Raw genomic sequence first — 14,843 nt, 5'->3', positions numbered from 1 at the left:
TAAAAGGTTTGAAAGCCTATAAACCAAGATGTTAATAGTGATTCTGTGGAGGTCACGATTTGATGGTATTTAGCAATTTCTTTTTGCTTCTCTGTAATTTCTAACTTTTCTATAATAAACATGTAAAGCTTTTATAATATAAAAAATTGTTAAAAGAAAAATAAGTAAGCTTCCCCTTCCCCTGGTCAGGGATGAAGATTCAACTAGCATGGGAGTCATGCTCAGTGGGGCTGTGCTAACAATGACTAGAATTGGAGGTACTGGTGTGAACTCATGATTTTAAATATACGTATAAACATAGGTATGAATGTAAAGATAGATATAGATGTGTTTATGTGGGTGTATATGAACCTACACATATTTCCTAGCTCTATCTGTTGAGGGGACCTCAAAGCAATGGTACTCTAGTGGCATTGGATACCTAGCACCCAGATTTTGGATTCTAAATATCATTTCTCATTAAAAATAACCAGAGCTCCTTGGAGAATGGCTGATCCCAGGACTGGGCCAGGGAAAGGGCAAGAGAAGCTTGAAGGAGATCCCACTGGTCATATCTTGGACAATTTAAGTATCAAAATAAAAAACAGTAATAATGGATTATAATCCACTGATTAAAATAGGAATCCCTGAGTCTATACTGACATAACCAAATGAACAAATGAATAAATAAATGATACAGAAAAGCTCTAACTTATAAAAGAATGCCAATTAAAAAAAGTTGAAAAAATGATGGAATTAAAAAGTCACCATTGGCAATTATCATAGTAATAACTGAGTCAGATACATCCCCATCAATGGGTGCTAAAACTAGTGGTGAGGAACAGAATATTTAAACAGTCTCAAAGTATCACCCCCAAAATAGTAATTTTGATCACTTGGTTAAGGTAGTATCTGACAATTTTCATCAATGCAAAGTTAATTTAGTAACATTAATTCAATTAACTATTAACAATGATTAACTTTACAATGGAAAAAACTGGCAGATACTACCTTAACCAAGCGATCAAAGTTAATTAATATCATCAGCAATGGGAAAAAGAGACAATGTGTGCCTTGTAATACAATGTTCTGAGAAGAACATGGCATTACCTAAATCTAATTGTGGGGAAACAACAGACAAACCCAAACTGAGGACATTCTACAAAGGTCATGAAGGACAAAACAAAGACAGAAGAACTGTCCCCGATTGAAACAACCAAATGCAATGTATTCTTCAAAGGACACTGTTGGGACAACTGGCAAAATTTAAATGGTTCTGTGGATGAGACAGAGATAGTATTGTATCAATGTCAATATCCAGAAGTTGATGGTTATGTGTTGTCATGTAGGAGAATGTCCTTGAGAGTATCCTTGTTTTTAATAAATACACACAGAATTATTAAGGGGTAATAGGGTTATCTGCAACTTACTGTTAAATGGTCCAGAAAAAATAAGAGAACAATATGACAAATGTAGTAAAATATTAAATTTGAGAAATCTAGATGAAGGATATATGAGTTTTTTGTACTATTGTTGGAACGTTATCCTAAGTTTAAAATTACCTCAAAATTAAAAAATATTCTGTCCCAATAGTCTCTAGAAAATCTATTATAATTTATAGTTTCAGTCTTTTAAAAATTTTCATAGGATTGCAAGTGTTTAAGAGCTAGATTATTAAAATAACTCTTTGAACCAACATTACAAATTTGGGCATAAACTCAGAAGTTTTCATTAATTTCTTTATTTCAAAAAAAAAGATTGTTTATTGAGGAATCAAATCAATAATGATTCCTGCTCTCATGGGACTTACACTCTAACTGAAGTTAAATATAGCAAGAAACTCAAGATCTGTTAAAAGAGGTTTTAAATGTTCAGAGCACTATTTGAATAAGTGGTATGTGGTGGGATTAGGGTAAGGAGGATGACTGAAGTTTAAGTAACTCTATGGGACACAGACCTAAACTTAATTTCCTTAGGGTTCATCTCATACAATAAATCTGGAAGGTCAACTGTTAGAAGGAAGGCTACAATAAATAAAGACTATTAAGGTAGATACAGATATGCAAATGAAGGCCTAAATCAATAATTAAATTCAATCAACAAGGACAAACCATGTTACCTCTTCTCAAGATGCTTTACACCATTAGAAACCATATTATTCTCAGGACCATCTAATCTCAAGTTTCTTTCTCAGTTCCTTACCCCAGAAAAAACTCCGTATGGCTGGGCGAAGTAGAGATGAGCAGCAGGGCCAGATCTATTCCGAAGTTCCTTTATTTCTTCTTGCGATTCATGTAACATTCCCAGACACTCCATATTCCTGTCTTGTAACTCATGCAGCTGAAAGATAGGATGGCAATTAGTGTTCCTTATTATATTCTCAAAATGACAATGGGGAAAAAATCCCATTGGGATAAATTTAAATTTTATCCAGAGGACTAATTTTATGAATTTAAATTTAAGACAAAGACACTGAAACAGACTAAGCAAGGAAAGTATATATATTTCAAGCTGCCAGATTTAGCGGTGTCTTGGCCAGAATTATATATATGCATGATTTCCTAAAAACGTGAAATGTAGCTGAGACAACCATAACTGTCAATTCAATATTTTATGCTTCCTATCCTTAAAAAAAAAAACTTATAGAGGAAGTATAATAGCTATGGTCAAGTTAGTTTAGTGGAATATTAGATAATGTATATTTTTAAACATAATGAACATGAATGAACTATGAAGTCTGTAAATGACAAGATCAAGTCTACAAAGTATTTAATAAGATGTCAGGGTGCTCAATCATCCTAAACAAGTAGTTTCTTCTCCCTTGTTTCAAAATTTTTCTTATAGTTAGATACACAAGCACGTTAAAAGAGTACATAATTTTCAGAGAACACTTTAACTTCAAAAATTTCTTCAAGTGTGTTATGTGGGCTAGATCATCAGCATCAATAGGGCTAGGGGTGCTTATTAAAAAATGCAGATTATCTTATTTTAAAAACTGTTGGGTTAGTTAATATAGACTTGTAAAACGGTCATATATTCCTAAAGAATCTTATAAACTCAAGGTTTTCCTATTAATCAAGAAGGATGTTGTCTTGTTACTATTATTTTAGAGACAGCATCTTTAAAAAGCTTTACTTCTTAGATCTCATAATTTTCAGCTTAATCTTCTGTTGTTTTAAATCTGTTTATCACCTTTAGCCATTCTTATTCACAAAGAAGAAAGGAACTATTCATTCCTCCCCTCCCATATAGCACAAGATAAAGGAAGATTTCATTACCTCCATCGTCAGTTGTCTTTGGGCATCTTTGGAAGCTTGGAGGTGAAGTCTCAGCTCTTCCTTCTCAATCACATGCTAACAACATATTAAAAGAGACATGTGAAGCCTTCCCATGTAAAATACAGGTTACTCTCTTTTTAAGACATCTTAAGACGTATTTCAGGGATATAGTCCAGAGGATTATCAAAAGATAACCTTTCAAAAGCCAAATAAGTGCAATAAAATGGGCAGAATACAAAATCCATCAAGGTGTTCAGAGGACGATGAGCATGAATCAGTAGTTCACATCACAACTTTCTGAGGAAAATCCATTTTATGGAAAGAAATAGTGATTTGAAAGTAGTTATTCATGATATTTCATGACAGAAGACTAAAACAGCAATCAGACTAAAGCAATGTAAAAGGGTGGGGACTATGTTTCTTTTGCTTAATGTATCTAGCACTTAGCAGAGTGCATAGTACTAGGTCAGTGCTTAACAAACATCTGTTGAATGAATGAACCTACTTCTTTAAGTTTGTGCTGAAGATCTACAATCTGAGACAAGAGAGAGGAAATCTCTTCTTGGTAACGAATCAGTTCATCACTCTTCCCAGACAATTCTTCAGTCATTCTGGACATCTGAGCATTTGTTTCACCTGGAAAACAAAATAAAAAACTTAAAATTAATATAAATGTAGGGCAGAGGTTGGTAAACTATGGCCTGTGGGCCAAATCCTGTTTTGTAACAAGCACTGGACTATCGCGAATTGCTTTTTCTCTAACATAAATTTAAAATAATAAACCCGGATAACCCAATAGAGAAAATTAAAGATTCTTCTGAAATAGACTAATGCTGGGAATTTAATAGGAGGCACTGAAGCTAAAAAGAGATAACTTGTAAAGGCAAGCAAGCTGAAGATTCTGCCTCAATCTTTTTCTTTATGAAGGACAAGAAGGCTGAAAAGAGATAGGTGAATTATATATCTTTGCAAGGGCCAAGACATTTATGTCTTTGAAAACTCTTCAGGAATGTAAATAAGATCCCAAAAGAAATGAAAATCAAACTTAACAAATCTAACAAAGGAATATTTCCAGAATGGAACAGTCACAATCTGTAAAAGCTACTGAGATGCTTCTGTAGGAGAGACTTTCTGGGATACCCAGCAAACTGAGTAGGGCCTCTAAAGCAATTCTTACAATGCAGCATTCTTGCATGCTTTAGAATTCCACTGGGGAAATAAATCTTTGTTTCATATAAAAATTTTGACATCTAAACCCAAGTGGCAAAGTTATTTCTAAGTGTTATATAAAACTATTTTTAAATCGATGGAAAGTCTATAGCAATTCAAAGGATGGCAATAAGGAGACAGGAGACCAGAATAAGCTCTTAGGTAAGTCATTGCTTTTTGTTTTTAAAGTGTAAAAGGTGGGTAATGATAGTGTTGATGGAGAAGATTCAATTTACATTACTCTGGTTCTCTAATATTCTGTGCAAGGTACCACATTCTGAAGCCCACAGCTCAAATGATCTGATATGTTGTTATCATACCTTTTCTTTCAACATAAAAGGCTATATATATCAATATTTAAAAAGAGATTAAAATTTTTTCTCTAGTAAAGCTGATCTTTTTCCAACTGATTTACTTTTAAAAATTTTAGGTAACAATACAAGAAAGTAAAATTTATTCCTTTATAGACACAGAGCTGGCATTTAACAAATACTCATTGAGTGTTACGTTTTACACCATCATTTAAGCCCTAGATTTGCTACTCATCAGTTTTCTGACTTTGGCAAATCATATTCTCTATAGGACTATTTCCTCATCAACAAAATAAGAGCTATGGTTACTTTCATTCTAACATGCTATAATGGGTAGAAATATAGGTCTTTCTTTAATGATGATGACAATTTGAAACAAAGATACTTCTTAAAAGTACATATGGTACTTTATTTAGAGTTGTGGGCTCAATGTGATATTCCAAGATTTTCAGCAATTATTTAAAATTGTTTCTTGAGATGCTTCTGTTGAAACCATTGACCTAATTTCTGAGTTAGTGATATCCTGCCAAAGAACTGCCCAAAGGCTATAAAACAGAATACATTAACTTACGAAGTTCTTTAACACAATCACTGACAAGCTGTTGTTCCTTCTCTTCATAGGTAATCGTTTCTGTCTTTATGTGACAAGCCTTCAAGAAAAAAAAAATAAATCAGTATGTGATATTATCTTCTAATGATTTTATAGTATTAACTAAAAAAATCTTTACTACTTATTTAAAGATAAAAGTTCATCACTTACAAAGGAAAACAAAAACTCATAAAGCTTTATCTATCATAAAATAAAGACCATGGAAAAGGACATGACAAATATCTCCCCCTTATTCCTCTCAGGGCCTTTGCACATGTCTAAGCATCCCCACCCCAACCCCTCCCCTCCACTACATATATCTCTGATAGGCTAACCCTTAGCCTCAGCTAAAATGTCACATGTTTAAGTAGGACTTCTTTGATCCATTCCCCAACCCCCCATTATATAAGCTCATGAAACACTGTAGTTTTCCAATATAGTTCTTAACTTAGTTGTAATTATTTAGTTATTTGTGTAAACTCCACAAGCTATATATTCTATGCTGTGCCTTTCTCTATTCCACCTGTCAGCTTGCTATTATCCACTTTTCAGGGGGATCTAAGTAACAATGGAGGGCAAGCACCTGTGCCTTGGCTGTCACCGCCCCCCCTCACTGGAATGTCAATAGCAAGTCATTAGTTATGCCATATTTCACCTCAATACTACCTGGACCTAAACCTTATAGCCTTTAAGGTAAAGGAGAGTGAGAATTAAGTTGACTGTACCTTGGATCGAAGAACCATATTCTCTTCTTCCAGTTCCTTGAGCTTTTCTTGCAGCATGTCCAACTGCAGCAAACCTTGAGATAAGCTAAAGGACTCATTGAAGCGAAGAGGTGTAGAGCAGCTGGAATCAGTTTCACTCTCTTCAGAAGCAATGGAGACAACCCGAAGTAACTCATCTTTCTTGGACAGCTCATGCTGCAGTTGATTAACCTGTACATCAAAAGGGTTTGATTTACAAGATGGTCTTTATTTTGCATTATTTACAAGTAATATAGCTTCTAATTCACGGAGCAATTGTTTCTCACCATACAACAAAGTCATAAAATCAGCTGTTAGGTTTTACTGACTAAAGTAACAAGGGCTACAAAGAGAGTAACAAACCTCAGATACTTCCTAAGCTATAATTTTAGAGCATTAACTCAACAAATACAGCTTTTTCTATACTAGGTGAAAAGAAAAGCCAATTTCCATATTCTATATAATGGGAATATAGGAGGAAAATTTCACATAAGATGATACATTCACAATTCAAAACAAAACAAAATGGAAGAAACTTCAAAATATCAGAATAGAACCTTACTTCAAATTCTCATCCTAAAGGTCTGTATTTTTTAAGCTGCATAACTATACATGACTTCCCAACTTTAGTTCTAGGGAATAAGTACTTTTAACACAAAGACTTGAATGTTATTAAATATGATGATTTATAAAATATAAATGAAACCAGATAATAACAAATTATGGAAGATTTAAAATGTAACCATTCAAATTAATAATAAATCAGTTCTCACTAAAAATATTTATTGCTATGGGATAAATATAGTTTCACAAATTTCTTTTCCTTTTCTCCTTTTGTTTGGGTTTCTGAATAAAGATACTTCCTTTGGGTATCTATTATTTGGGGGTACATTTTTAAAAAATAAATTTAAGATAAGATCACACAAAAAGTCTACAGGAAGGAGTAAGGATAAAGTGTTAGAATCTAAGCAGGATGCCACAAGTACTGCAGGTACTGAATACCAGCTTTTATATAGACTAAGGTAGAGTCACTGAGTACTCCTCTGTACAATAACACTTCATTTCTCTACTGGTTAGTTTAATGGATACTATTGTCATCACTTCAGGGACACCCAGGAAAATAAATTCTCCATTTCCCAAGACCTAATTGCTTCATGCTGCAGATACTTGATCCAAGACTTACTTGATCAAAGGCTTGTCCCAGTTGCTCCTCGAGGGCTTCATTGTGCTCAGACAAGGCATGGTTCCGCTTTAAGAGAGCTTGTCCAATTCGAGCAGCTAGCTCCAGATCACGATCCCTCTGTTAAAATACCAAACACATCTTTTGAGTACAAACAAAATTAAGTGGTAGTTTAAAATTCTGCAGTCATTTTTGCTAAGCTCAAAAGCAATGTCCTAGAAAGCATCAAGATCCATTTTAATGCCCAGATATTGCAAATGAATACAGGGCCTGACACACAAATGATGTTTAGTATACATTAGTCAAATGGATGACCACCACAGTTATAAATGCAAGAGGGCATTTCTTGATATCAAGTGAGGTTTACTGATCACCCCATTAATTAGGATAGAGCAACCCAACCTTTCAACTTATGACTTTAGGGACTTACAAAATCAATATAGTCTTTAAAAATGGGGACAGGGCCTGACACACAGTAAAAGCCAAATAAATATTTGTTGAATGCATTTGTCTATTAAGCATGGTAATGATACAGTAGGCAGGTTGAATACAGTTCCAATTAGGGCAAAGCTTATATGCATTCAGAGCCAGAGACTTAGAGGAAAGCATAATCAAGAGCCCTATTGTCTACTGGTATAAGAATCATGATGTGAAATAAAATAGGGGATATAATAGACTGGACATTTTGAGGCTATAGGGTTCTTCTTAGAGTGTAGAAAAGAAGGGAGTCTGAAGAAATTGGTGTTAATGATGCAGGGAAGCCTATAGAAAAGTCAAGCAAGGCAAGAGTTACTCTTTCTGGGTAGATGGTGATACTTAGCAAGGCATAGGAATCCTCGACATGGTGGTGGTGAGGATTGTATTCTGTAAGGTGGAAAACTATCAATATACATCTGAGTGCCTTATAGTATATGAGAATGGGTTCCACTTACATTAATCACTGTAAATAAAATTATGCTTCTATTTTTTTGGTCCACAGCAACATGAAAACAGGTGGATGGATTATCTCCAAATTTTCAAGGCCCACTTACCTCATTTTCAACATAGGCTAAGTGGCATACACAAAATCATTCTGGGGAGCTGCTGGGGGTTAGGGGGGCATATGGGGAGAAGGGTACTTCAAAGAGAAAGACTGAAATTTCCATCAGATCAACTGAAATTGAAGCATAGGGAGAGACCTCTTGACCGCCACTTCGAAGAGATATACTATACACACTAAAAATGTCATGGACAAAGTGAGCTCAAATAATAGCCTGAATAAAAGTAGAAAAGGGAAGATGCTTCAAACTATTGGTGTTGATTTGCAATGGAGCTGCTTCTTTTTTTTTTTTTTTTTTAACATCTTTATTGGGGTACAATTGCTTTACAATGGTGTGTTAGTTTCTGCTTTATAACAAAGTGAATCAGTTATACATATACATATGTTCCCATATCCCTTCCCTCTTGCGTCTCCCTCCCTCCCACCCTCCCTAGGAGCTGCTTCTTGAATGGGCAGCTCTGTTTTCAGGGTGAGTGACACCAAGGATTTATTTAAAAAAATTTTTTTTAAAAGATTGCTTTTCTAGGACAGAGAAGCCAGCCAGCACCATTATAACACAACAACAAAAAATTAAGCCCTCTACAATTTCATAACAATAAACTTCAGGAGCCATCTTCTTTGGAATGCCAGTTGGTATGCCAGTTGTTCTATCTGTAACAACCTTATACAGAACAACCTAGAGCAAAAACATCATCATTTTTCATTGATATGCAAATTTGATAGATTCTAAATGATCTTTAAGTTTTAGCTTTTTGTACTGGAGAAAAAAAAGACATATTCCTACCTCTGCCAGGAGATGTGTAACCATGTCGATGTCATTGTAAGTTTTGGTCATCTGCTCCACCCTGTCTGTGCCTAGAACTAAGATAGTTAAAAACAACAGTTTATAGGATATAGAAATAACACAAAGTTTTAAACAGTCATAAGAATTGAAAGATAACAACACAACAAACAACCCGGGCTTTTACAAAAAGCCATTCAGAATAAAAAAATAGGTGAAAAAAGAAAAGGGAAAGAAATATTTCATGTGTTAGACACTCAGGAAACAGACCAATTACTACAAACAAAATGTACATCATACAATAAATTAAGAAAGTATCAAATGATCACGAGGCAGCTACCTCCTGACTGTCTCCTCTTCCCTTGGTAAGACTGGAACTTTGGGGACTTCCCTGGTAACGCAGTGGTTAAGAATCCACCTGCCAATGCAGGGTACATGGGTTCGAGCTCTGGTCCAGGAAGATCCCACATGCCGCAGAGCAACTAAGCCCGTGTGCCACAACTACTAAAGCTCGTGCGCCTAGAGCCCATGCTCTGCAACAAGAGAAGCCACCGCAGTGAGAAGCCTGTGTACCACAGTGAAGAGTAGCCCCCGCTCGCCACAACTAGAGGAAGCCCGTGCGCAGCATTGAAGACCCAATGCAGCCAAAAAAAAAAAAAAAAAAATTAATTAATTAATTAATTTAAAGAAAAGATTGGAACTTTGGTTCACTCACACTAGAGAATGTGGGACTGGAGAATGAACTGAACCACCAATTGTTTTACATCCTAATCTAAATTAAAGTTATTGAGGGGCGAGTTCACGAGGAGTTATGTATAAAGGAATTTAATTAGAATTCTGTTGTGATTATCTTGAACATCTATGATAACCTGTCATGTGAGCTAATATCAATAAACAAGGAATAGGACTTGTAGGACTTCTTGTAATTCTATTATGAACCATAACACTTTTTAGCTTAATTAAAAATCCTTTTTCTTTATGATAAGCTTCATCATATGTAGGCCTTTGCTATAAACTAAACTGTGTACTACAGTATTCCTTGCATAACTCAAACCCATTATTTCTGGCACTCCATAAATTCAGGAACTGCACTTGACTAATTTAGCTCCAAAGAAAAGAACAGATATGATCCTAATGATTCCACAATCACAATAAGCAATACCTTTTTAAGGTAATGATGCATAATAAAAGAGGGATCTTTTGACTTTGGAGTGCATTACATGAAACAGACTTGTGTTTGACTTAGACTGCTTTTAAAATTAGTTTGCCTTGAAGTGTGAAAAATCAGAGGTTTGAAGCAGAAAAGCTGAATTCACATATTTGAGTGAGCTTGAACAAGTCACTTACCCATTCTGAGATTCAGATTCCACATTTATAATATGAAGCTGATAACCTCTCACAAGGTCATTAGGAGGTTCAAATATGATAATCTACTAAGTAGTATTTAGTAAACTGCTAAGTTATCATGTAACTATTTACAGCTATACTCTTTAAACACAACTGGTATGTATGAGACAGCCCTGATTTAAAATTCTCTGTAAATAATGCACTGAGTTGGCAGCAGAAACTATGATTTAAGTCATCTATACTTTTTTAGTCCCATCTTAACACTTAAGGTTGCTCAAAAGACACCATTAGATAGGTTTTACTTTAATCTGAGCTTTTAATTTTTCTTCTTAGCACCACTGCTTAAAATGAAACTGGGAATTGGGACTTGCCTGGTGGCGCAGTGGTTAAGAATCTGCCTTCCAATGTAGGGGACGCAGGTTCGATCCCTGGTCAGGGAACTAGATCCCATGTGCATGCACAACTAAGGAGCCTGCTGGCCACAACTAAGGAGCACATGTGACATAACTAAGGAGCCCATGAGCCGCAACTAAGGAGCCTACCTGCTGCAACTAAGACCCGGTGCAACCAAAATAAATAAATAAATAAATATTAAAAAAAAAAATTAAAAAATATGAAACTGGGAATTACCCAGACCTTAATTATTAATGATAGTCTTACTTCTAGTTAAAAGTAAAACAAAGTGTTGGGTTGATAGTGTTAGGAGATAGCTGAAAAAGTTTTAAATTGAAAATAAGAAAACTAAAAACAACAACAACAAAAACACTAGAAAGAAACATTTTTACTCCCAAAGAATTTTTATTTACAAGTAGAGAATTTTTACTTATTAGTATAAATTAAACTATAATTTAACCTCAGGGATAAGGGAAATAGGCTTTTGGGCCAGGAATCTTCACAGTTTAAGTTGGTAGCATAGCAGGAACAAAGGATTAAAAATTAAGGCAGATACTAACAGTGTGTGGTCTCTTCTACTGCTTGTCTCAAATAATACACGGGAAAAAAATCAAGTCAATATATCTACACTCTAAACTACAGAAAACTAGCCAATGGTTGCAAAAACAAATGTAATGCAGGGCAGTGGGTCTCAACTCCAGATTCTAATTTAATTCATTTGGAGGAAGTCCAGGGCACAGGTAGTACGTAAAATATGCCAGATGTTCTGACGTGAAGCTAGGGATGGAAACTACTGATCCAGGGTTAACACTCAAAGCAAGAACCAGCAATCCTGGAGACTCAGTTAAAAACAGTTTTTATACAACTAATTTAAAAAATACATGACATGGCTTATATTATACGACTGATAAGAGTTGAAGATGAAGTGGCAAATTTAATCTGAAGTCAAACCAGTAAATTAAGGATGTAATAAAATGCTGTGAGGAACCAGTCACACATGATGAAAGGGGAAAAGAAAATGAAGGACACAGTAATACAGAAAAGAAGTGTTTAGAATAAAATATGTTTTAGTGAGGAGAAACTAAAATATATTTCCCATAAGTGCTTACCATCTGTCATAGTCTGACAATTTAAAGCTGAACCTTAAGAAGTTACCTAGTTTAATGATCTCTTTTTCTTATATGAGGAACCTTGACTAAGAGGAATTATGTGACATGTCCAAGACAGCAAAGCAAACTATTAGCGGCAAAGCCAATATAATAATGAGGTGATAACAACTCCTGTCTCACAAGGTCGTAAGAAAAAACTTGGGTCTGCTTATTCTCAGTGACGGGAATGGGCTCTTTGCACCATGTTGCTGTTTCTATCACAGTCCCACCAAGATCAAAAGGCTTTTATCTGATGAAATATTAGAGTATTTATCTGTGAACATAAGTTATAAAACAACATATGTACCATTTTATTTATTTACTTAATTTTTGGGGTATGCGGGCCTCTCACTGTTGTGGCCTCTCCCATTGCGGAGCACAGGCTCCGGACACGCAGGCTCAGCGGCCATGGCTCACCGGCCTAGCTGCTCCGTGGCATGTGGGATCTTCCCGGACCGGGGCACGAACCCGTGTGCCTTGTATTGGCAGACGGGCTCTCAACCACTGCGTCACCAGGGAAGCCCCATTTTTGTTTTTAACGTGTGAGTGTCTCTATACATGTCTATACACGAGAGAGGCTGGAAGGCTATAAATCAAAATGTTAATAGTGGTTATCTCTGAGTGGGGGTTATGGTTGATCTGTTGTTTTCTGTTCAGTTTTTTGCTAATTTTCCATGAAGAACAAATGTTATCATTGCAATCAAAAAGTAGCAGCTCTTGTTAAGAGGTTTCAAAAAGGAAAAATGAATTTTCAAATGCTTAAATATTTATTACAGTAAAGAAGTTAGATAATGCAACCAGAATTCTCCAATTCTTATGTTTTAAGTGAAACAGTCTATAGACCACCAAGCCCCAAAGGCTGGGCCACCTCAACTGCACCGAGCTGCTCAATTCATAGAGGAACACAAAGCATAGAGGAACACAAAGGATTCCTCTCTGCAGCCTAATCAGTTCTGTCTTCTCTTCTTTAACACAATACTCCTGATAAAGATAGGCTGCTTGGGATGATTCCAAAAGTACTCAGGGCAAAGCTCTTAAGTATTCTCTTGGCATTTAAGTATTGTGATTAAATGCTTCCAAAGCGATAGACTAATTCTTCACTGTAGTAACCAAGAATTCAGGGCCAAGCAGGCTGACTTTATTATAATTCTATCAAATACTATTTTTCCTTCAGTTCTCAGAGGTTAAAATAAAATATGTTAAATGGTACAGAAATTACCAATGCTCCTTGCTTGTTTCCAGACATGAGCTTTCTAACTCTCTAAGAACAAATTATATATCAGGGAGAAAATAAACATTTGTACAGAACATTTTTGGTTTCTGAAGGTTGTTAGTTAATGTTCAACATTTTTGGTTAATATTTGGAGAATCTAATATTCTTGAAAAAACATGGGGAGATATACATAAGCACTTCACTAATTCTTACTCTATGTTATATCTGCGTAATTTCACATCAACCATCCCCCAATCATTTTCAGGATGGAAAATGCCAATGTTAATCCATTTTGATATCCCTGTTATTTATATGAGATGGTTCTTGAATAGTTCTCATATGTCCTTTTACAGGGTCTAGAGTTTTTACCCCAATTATCTAATTTTTAAAAGACTTCTAATCTTTCATCACTCTCCAAACCTCCCACACCAAAAAACAAAAGCAAGACAACAAAAAACAAAAATGAAACACACAGTTTCACATGGCAGAGTAAAAGCTAGAATAACTCCTGATAACTACGGACAGGTCTTGAGGTTTTAACCCCAAAGAAGTGGTTCTTGCTACTATAATACAGAGAACATTTCTGCAATACAAAAAACTGCCTTCAAAAGAACTGAGGCAGAACAAAAAGGAGGCTGGTGATATATACGGTCTAGGACAGCCTTTCTCAACAGGGTTCCAGGCAAGAATTAAGCCCCATAGATAATGCTTTGAGTGACAATGTTCTCAATTCTCTGACAAATAATACCTACCTACTACATAATGTAGAGATGATAAGGTAATTCATTCTACAATAGATGTCGTAGGGCATATGGCTTAATTCTTCTGTGGAACTGGTTGCGAGGAATTATGAATCCGCTAACCTCTACAACTTGACTTATGGTTAATGCTTCCTGAACATTATCTGTTGTATTTCCTTTCTTGCCAGTACAGGTTAAGGATTTTCAAGGGCAGAGTTGAGGAAAAGTATAACTATCAACCAGAAGTAATAATTTCTACAATCTATTTCTCTGCAAAATTCTACACCCTCCCTAATTCCTAAAATTCTCCAATTAATGTCACTGTGAAATGGCCATATGGCTTTGGTGACAAAGATTTAGATCAGTGTTTCTCAAATCTGAGTGTGCACCAGTACCATCAGGAGGACTTGTTAAAATAGACGGGCCCCACCCCCAGAGTTTCTGAATCAGTAGATCTGGGATGGTAGCACAAGGATCTGTGTTTTTAGCAAGTGATATTATATGTCATTAATGATGTGTAATTATTACACATCATTAATGACATATAATATCACTTGGTACTTGTAATTAATGATGCCTTAATTACAACTTATATAACCACCCCCCTTTTTCTTATGCATTAGGAAGTGGTACAGGTGATCCCTTACTCCCAAATAAAAAAATACCCTGAAGGGCAGATCAGGTTTCTATTTTTAGCCTTCACACGAACAAATAAATGGTACTTTCTGTCACAGTGTGATCTGATCGCACTGCTTGCCCCATGTCACTGTGGGGCTCTCTCTTAATAAAATTAAGAAAACCCTGCACGCAAAACATTCTTTGAGTATCTTAAACTTTGTGTGTGTAAGGCAGGGACTAGGAGAGAATTACTTTTTTGGACCTACCCATTGTTT

General features: G+C 35.5%; 1 protein-coding gene across 3 annotated transcripts in view; it reads right to left on the bottom strand.

Moving 5' to 3' along the window:
- Positions 1-14,843, bottom strand: part of TRAK2 (trafficking kinesin protein 2) — a 67,672-nt gene that overhangs the window by 19,013 nt on the left and 33,816 nt on the right. For all 3 annotated transcript variants that reach the window (XM_060016309.1, XM_060016308.1, XM_060016310.1), the window contains 7 exons: positions 9,113-9,189; positions 7,293-7,409; positions 6,092-6,301; positions 5,349-5,427; positions 3,763-3,893; positions 3,258-3,332; positions 2,182-2,319 (listed from right to left, as the gene is read on the bottom strand). In XM_060016309.1, coding sequence (XP_059872292.1) covers positions 2,182-2,319; positions 3,258-3,332; positions 3,763-3,893; positions 5,349-5,427; positions 6,092-6,301; positions 7,293-7,409; positions 9,113-9,189 — 827 coding nt within the window. The remainder of the gene's footprint in view (positions 1-2,181; positions 2,320-3,257; positions 3,333-3,762; positions 3,894-5,348; positions 5,428-6,091; positions 6,302-7,292; positions 7,410-9,112; positions 9,190-14,843) is intronic.

This window comes from Delphinus delphis, chromosome 7, assembly GCF_949987515.2.
Source record: "Delphinus delphis chromosome 7, mDelDel1.2, whole genome shotgun sequence".
NCBI lineage: Eukaryota > Metazoa > Chordata > Mammalia > Artiodactyla > Delphinidae > Delphinus > Delphinus delphis.
The sequence above is the reverse complement of the archived record's forward strand: the minus strand, read 5'-3'. Positions and strand labels throughout refer to the sequence as shown.